The following is a 6,107-nucleotide window of genomic DNA, read 5'->3' as shown; positions in this document are numbered from 1 at the left end:
AAGTTACCCTTCCCGCTTTCCTCTCCCTGGCGTGAGCTGTAAATTCAGCGGAAGGGAGGGTGCGCTGGGATTTACCAGTCCCTGAGAATACAGGAGCAATGGGAGATCAAGTCTACAGGGGGGTGGGTCCTCCCCTGGGTTCTGCATAGGGCAAAAGGCGCGCGTTTGTGTGCACGCTCACCGTTTGTAGCTTCTCTCTGGCTTTCCACAGTCAGAAAGAGAATCCCCCATCCCACCCCAGGACACTGCCCAGCTATTCACTGCAATGTGTCTTTTGAGATTCACAGCAGCCCATCTGGCAAATGAATGAACCGAGGCGTGAGGAGGTGGGGGTAACCTGCCTGAGGTCACAAGGCAATTGTGGCAGAGGCAGGACTGGAATGTAGGTCTGCAGGCTCCAGGCCGTGCAGCTCTTGGTGTAGTGGTAACGTCATTCTCCCTTTACAGAGAGGCATTATGGGCTTCGGGACGTCCTCCCCCTTCTTGGCTTTCAGCATCTTGGTCCTGTGCCAGGCAGGCGGCCTCCAGGCGGCACCACTTAGGTGAGACAGCCGGAAGCTACTAGAGCACTCCCCTTCCACTGCCCCTGGGATCCCGCAGTTCGGTGCTTCTGAAGTCACAGCAGTGAGGCTCCCAGTGAATCAACACCCTCAGGTGGACACTGGCCTCCAGCTCTGTCGGCTGGGAGGAGGGAGAGAACAGCACATCCTCATGGGAAGTCACAGGGAGCAGGAAGCCTGGCTGCTTCACCTGGGGTGGGGCCAGAACTCAGAGCCTACATTGGATTGGCTTCCCTTCCTCAGGTCAGCTTTGGAGAGCCTCCCAGACCCGGCTGCACTCAGTGAGAAAGAAGGGCGCCTTCTACTGGCTGCACTGGTGAAGGCCTATGTGCAGAGGAAGACCAATGACCTGGAGCAGGAGCAGGAGCTGGAGCAGGAGACAGAGGGCTCCAGGTAAGGCTCCCCACCAGTCCTGGAACCTCCAGGAGGACATATCCCAGAGAGGTAGGATAAATGGCATCTGGCCAGGAGTCCAGAAAGCTGTCGTTGTTCACCAGGCCCTGGAGCCCAGCGTTTCTCAGGCTGCATGGAAGGTAGCGGTCCAGGGGCAGTTGGAGGGACTGTGGTTAGACACATTAAAAAGATCCATTCCAGGAAGCAATTAGGAAATTGAATAAGGAGGTGTGGAATCCCTCACTCTGGGAATTGGTCTTGCCCTGCTGAGGAGACCTCCCAGCATTGGATGAATTAAGACCCGTAAGTGTCAAGCCTGCAGATGGACCCGATATATCTCAGGATGTTTCAGAAATTTAACCTGTGTGTTGTTCTCTCACACCTGCAAGGAGCCTTCACTGCACATTTGCAAGGTGAAGCCAAAGGCCTTGCAGAGGGTGGGCTCAGGTAGAACAGTGCCTGAGGTAGGTCTGGACTGTTAGCTGTGTAGGATCTGTGGGACGTGCATGTGGTCACAGGCTGGGGAGAGCACTCTTCCTTAGCCCGCCTCCCGTGCACCCTGAGCTAGGAGCACACACCAGCCCCTGCTCTGGCCCTGGCACTGCCCGGGCAGAGTCACGGGTCATACCTGCATCTGCCCCGACAACCTCTCTGCCTAGCATGAAGGACTGAGCAGCATGACGAAGGTCAGGAAAGGTCACCCCTTCCCCACCACAGCCCTTCCCCACTCCGCCCTGACTGAGCATGCCTCTGAGTTCAACTAATGGAAGATGTGGGAGCCACCTTACTGCCTGCCCTTCCTGCCCTGGCTCAAAGTGCCCTCTCCCTGATCTAACCTTTTGCATGACTGCCCCCTGCGCATGATATTGTCTGGAATGTCTTTTCCCTGCAGCCTGGACATCTCCAGAGCTAAGCGGTGCAGTAATCTGAGTACCTGTGTGCTGGGCACATATTCGAAGGACCTGAACAACTTTCATACGTTCTCTGGCATCGGCTTCGGGGCTGACACACCTGGCAAGAAAAGGGATATAGCCAGAGGCTTGGAGAGAGACCACTACCCTCACTTTGGGGTGCCCCAGGATGCCAACTGAACTCTTTACACTCCCTCCTGATTTCCTTTCTTTCATTGATGAACGTAATGCATGCAGATTTCCCTCTGATTGTTCTTCAAGCTGGTATTGGTTACTTTGCTCATGACAGAGAATGTTGAGGATCTCAGGATGGAATGAAAGAGAGTAGGACTCACAGACTAGGTTAGAGATACAAGAGAGTGAGGGAAGCTTCTTGAGATCCCAGATGATTTTATGGCAGAGCCCTCCAAGTCCTGCTTTATCCCTCATGCCTCATCCTTGATGAATAAACCTATTTTCTAAAAGGATTTGCACTGTGGCAGTCATTACTCTGGTCCCTGTCCAATGCTTGAGAGTGCCCAGGGTGTATGTTTAAAAGTAGCCTTAGCCTCAGGATAGCTGGATAGAGGGCTTGGTGAGTGGTCCCTGGGAACTAGCTCCAGCATCGAGAACAGGTGTGCTGAGGAGCAGGTAAGCACTTCTGGCGGAGGATCCTACAAACCCAATTCTTGGAGCCTCTTCCAGGTAAGACTTCAAGGAATTTTCATTTTTCTATGGAAAGTGGTTTTGTTGATGCTCATGGCTGGGGTGTAGCTTCTGTATGCTTCTTGTGTGTCTTGGCGGTGAGGCTGGGCCTTTGCTGAGCACACCTTCCTGGTCCCAAAGGTATTATATGTAAGGGATGATAAGTGCAGGGTTTTGTACATGCCCAGTGGTTTGGAACTGGGTTTTTTCATGAAGGTCTTTGAGCAGGTCTCCTAGCAAAGGCTGTAAGGCCAGTTCTCCTAACAGCTTTAGTAACTGCATTTAGGAGACACTTATTCTTAAGTGGTATGTTGAAGAGCTACAATTCCTTTTCTGAAGGTCCTATGGGGTAGGCTCCTGCCCCCAACCTATCACTGACAGGTCTTCTCTTTTTCTCCATCCTGTAAATCAGTGTCACTGCCCAAAAGAGAGCCTGCAACACTGCCACCTGTGTGACCCATCGGCTGGCAGGCTTGCTGAGCAGATCTGGAGGTGTGGTGAAGAGCAACTTCGTGCCCACCAATGTGGGCTCGGAAGCCTTTGGCCGTCGCCGCAGGGACCTTCAGGCGTGAGCTGCTAAAAGACTCCGGAAGAAGGTGACTGCCCTTGCACTGTAGGACGGGAGGGGAAGGGATTTGGAGGTTATCACCCACATTTTGAAACCCACTGGACCTTGTAGTTTCTTCAGGTCCTTCTCTCCAATTGCATTCTTCCTTCTGAGGTAGTGAGTTCCTTCTACAACTCAGCTTGAGATCAGCCCAGTAGGACAGGCTGCAGAGATGCAATGCCATCTTTCTGAGAAGAGACATGAAAGAAATGCTTGCTGGATTCAGAAAGAGAGGCCATGCAAACCTCAGCCCGGGCCACTCCTCATTAATGAACCCAGGTGCAGAAAGTCCTCAACTCTTGATCGGTGTTCACAGGTTCAGTCCAGAGGGCTGTAACTATGCTACTGCTAATGTTAATAGTGACTATTGGATTGTCTTATCATTTGCTTGATATGGATACATCTCGTATCCATAATTTGGAAATGCTGTTTAAAGAAACACTTTTGTAAATTCATGTTCTTTGCAGTAATGATGGTGATTATTCCCTTCTCTTTCTTCTTCTTCTCCTACGTCTTTCTCCTCGCCCCTCCTCCTCCTTCTCCTCACCACCCCCTCCTCCTCCTTCTTCTCCTCCTCCTTCTCTGTCTCCTCTTTCACCTCCTTCTTTCAAATTTTTTTTCTCATCTCAGGTTACCATGAATCTGAACTCACCGCTTCTATTAATTTCTGTTGACAACAACTTGGTGAGAAGGCCCCATGGAAGATATATATGTTTGCATCCTAATAGATATCGAAAAAAGCACCTTTGTCACTCAAAAGGAATGAAATTGAATGCAAAATAAGCTAATTCCATTTTGTTTTGCATACTTTTTATATTTGATGCTCTGTGCAGTAAAAGTGATGGCATCTCTCAGCAGCTTATCTGGTAGCAAAGTGGTTCTTTGAGAGCTGTCCTGCTGATCATGGCAGCTTTGCCAAACTGTAGGGGGACGTGAAATCACTGCCTCTTGTGGCCTTTGGGGACACATGGTATTGGTGATGCTACTATGCCTTGTTGTCGAAGAACATGACTGTATAATTTGTTTAAGGAGATGTCAATATTGTCTCATTTGTGAACATCAAGATTAAAAACATATTTTGGATACATGTGGTTTATTTCAACTTATTTTCCTAAATAATAATAATAATAATTGACATTTTTTGAGTGCTTACTATAAATACATATATACTTACAATGTTCTAAGACAGTGCTTTATACTTATAAATTCATTTAATCTTCATGAAAACTTTTTGGGGTAGATACCATTATTATTTCCACTTTGCATTTGAGGAAACAGAGACACTGAGAAATGAAGTTCAGTGTCACACAGACAGATGGTGACCGACTCAGGTGTTGGTTTCCAGAGGTTATAGTTGCAACAACTGTACTATGTATGTTGCTCAACAATGGCTCCTGCTGTTTTCTAGAGACCCGTGAGCCATTCTTTGACCTAGCTGCCTCACATGGTAGATCCTCAGATTTTGAAGACAAACGGAAAAAATGAAACATGTAAACAATGTAGTCTTTATATAATAAAATGAATCTCTTCTACCCATTTCTTGGTACTATAGGCTGAATGTGTCCCCCACCCCCAAATTTATATGTTGAAAACTAACACCAAAGTGATGGTGTTAGGAGGTGGGGACTTTGGGAGGTGATTAGATCATGAGGGTGGTCCCCTGGCCAAGGGGATTAGTGCCCTTAAAAATGAGGCTCCAGAGAATTCCCTTGCTCCTTCCTCAGTGTGAGGCTACAGTGAGAAGACTGCTGTGAATAAGGAAGTGGACACCCTGTCAGATACTGAATCTGCTGGTGCCTTGTTCTTAGACTTCCCACCTTCTAGAACTGTAAGAAGTAAATGTTTTGCTGTTTATAAGCTACACACAGTTGGTGGTATTTTGTTATAGCAGCCCAACTGCACTAAAGCACTTACTTGGCTTCAACAATGATCTATTTATGGTCAATGTCATTACATCTATGAGCCATCTATTCCCCCCCACGTATTATTACATTGATGTACTTTGTAAATATCTCCCCATGTATCTCTAAATGGAAAGTACTCTTTAAATATAACCATAATCTCATTTAACAACTAAAATTAATAGTTATTTCTTAGTCCTTTGCTATCTCACATCTAGCCATGGTTGAAATTCCTTAGTTATCTTATATATATGTTTGTGTATATATGTTATACATATATAAATATATTTAATATATACATGTATGTATGTATATATAAAATATATATAAAATCAGAGCTCAAATTAAGTCTTCACATTGCTGCTGCTTGATATTCTTTAAGACTGTTCTAATCTAGAGGGTTCCTCCTCCATCTTTTTCCTTCCTGCAACTTATTTGTTGGAGACACTAGGTTATTTGTCCAAAAGAGTTTCCCCCATTCTGAATTTTGATGACTAAATCCCTGTGGTGAGGTTTAACATGTTCCTTTATCTTCTGTATTTCTTGTGAATCAGATCTAGAGTGAGTGAGAGGAAAGACGAGATGAGGTCAGCGAAGTAATGGGGAGGACAGATCATGGAGAGGTTTGTAGGGCATAGAAAAGATAGTCAAGTTGTAGTCGATAAAACAGAAACTACATCAGTAATTTTAACAGACACAATAATATAGTAATTGAGTAGATTATTGGAAAGGCAAAAGAGAATCAGAGGTAGTGCAGAGATAGAAAGTGAAGGAAGCAGCTACCATCCACTGGGCTAGGGGAACAAAGGGAAGAGGTGGGGTAATTAGATCTAGAAACTTGGAGAAGAATTCTCCGACCACCAAGCAGGGTATCTTTGAGAAGGTGCAATAAGTCTGTTTTAGAAGTATGTCAAAACAAAACAGAGTTGAAAACTGGAATCAACTTTCCGTCCAAAGTAAAGAAGCTCTGTGGGTGATGCTGACAGAGACAGAAATCAAAATAGCAAAGAGCAAGCTGCCCCCCGCCCCCATGCCTTCTTATCTTCTTTTC

General features: G+C 46.5%; 1 protein-coding gene across 1 annotated transcript; it reads left to right on the top strand.

The window, feature by feature from the left end:
* Window positions 1–456: 456 nt before the first annotated feature.
* LOC308504402 (calcitonin gene-related peptide 2) lies at window positions 457–3,899 on the top strand (the record flags this gene model as incomplete). Its single annotated transcript, XM_081064921.1, has 4 exons — window positions 457–542; window positions 804–953; window positions 2,961–3,144; window positions 3,786–3,899. The coding sequence occupies 3 exons, from the start codon at window positions 457–459 to the stop codon at window positions 3,118–3,120; spliced, it is 396 nt and encodes a 131-aa protein (XP_080921047.1). The 3' UTR covers window positions 3,121–3,144; window positions 3,786–3,899.
* Window positions 3,900–6,107: the final 2,208 nt, after the last annotated feature.

Source organism: Rhinolophus hipposideros (assembly GCF_964194185.1).
Source record: "Rhinolophus hipposideros genome assembly, chromosome: 10".
Classification (NCBI taxonomy): domain Eukaryota; kingdom Metazoa; phylum Chordata; class Mammalia; order Chiroptera; family Rhinolophidae; genus Rhinolophus; species Rhinolophus hipposideros.
The sequence above is the reverse complement of the archived record's forward strand: the minus strand, read 5'-3'. Positions and strand labels throughout refer to the sequence as shown.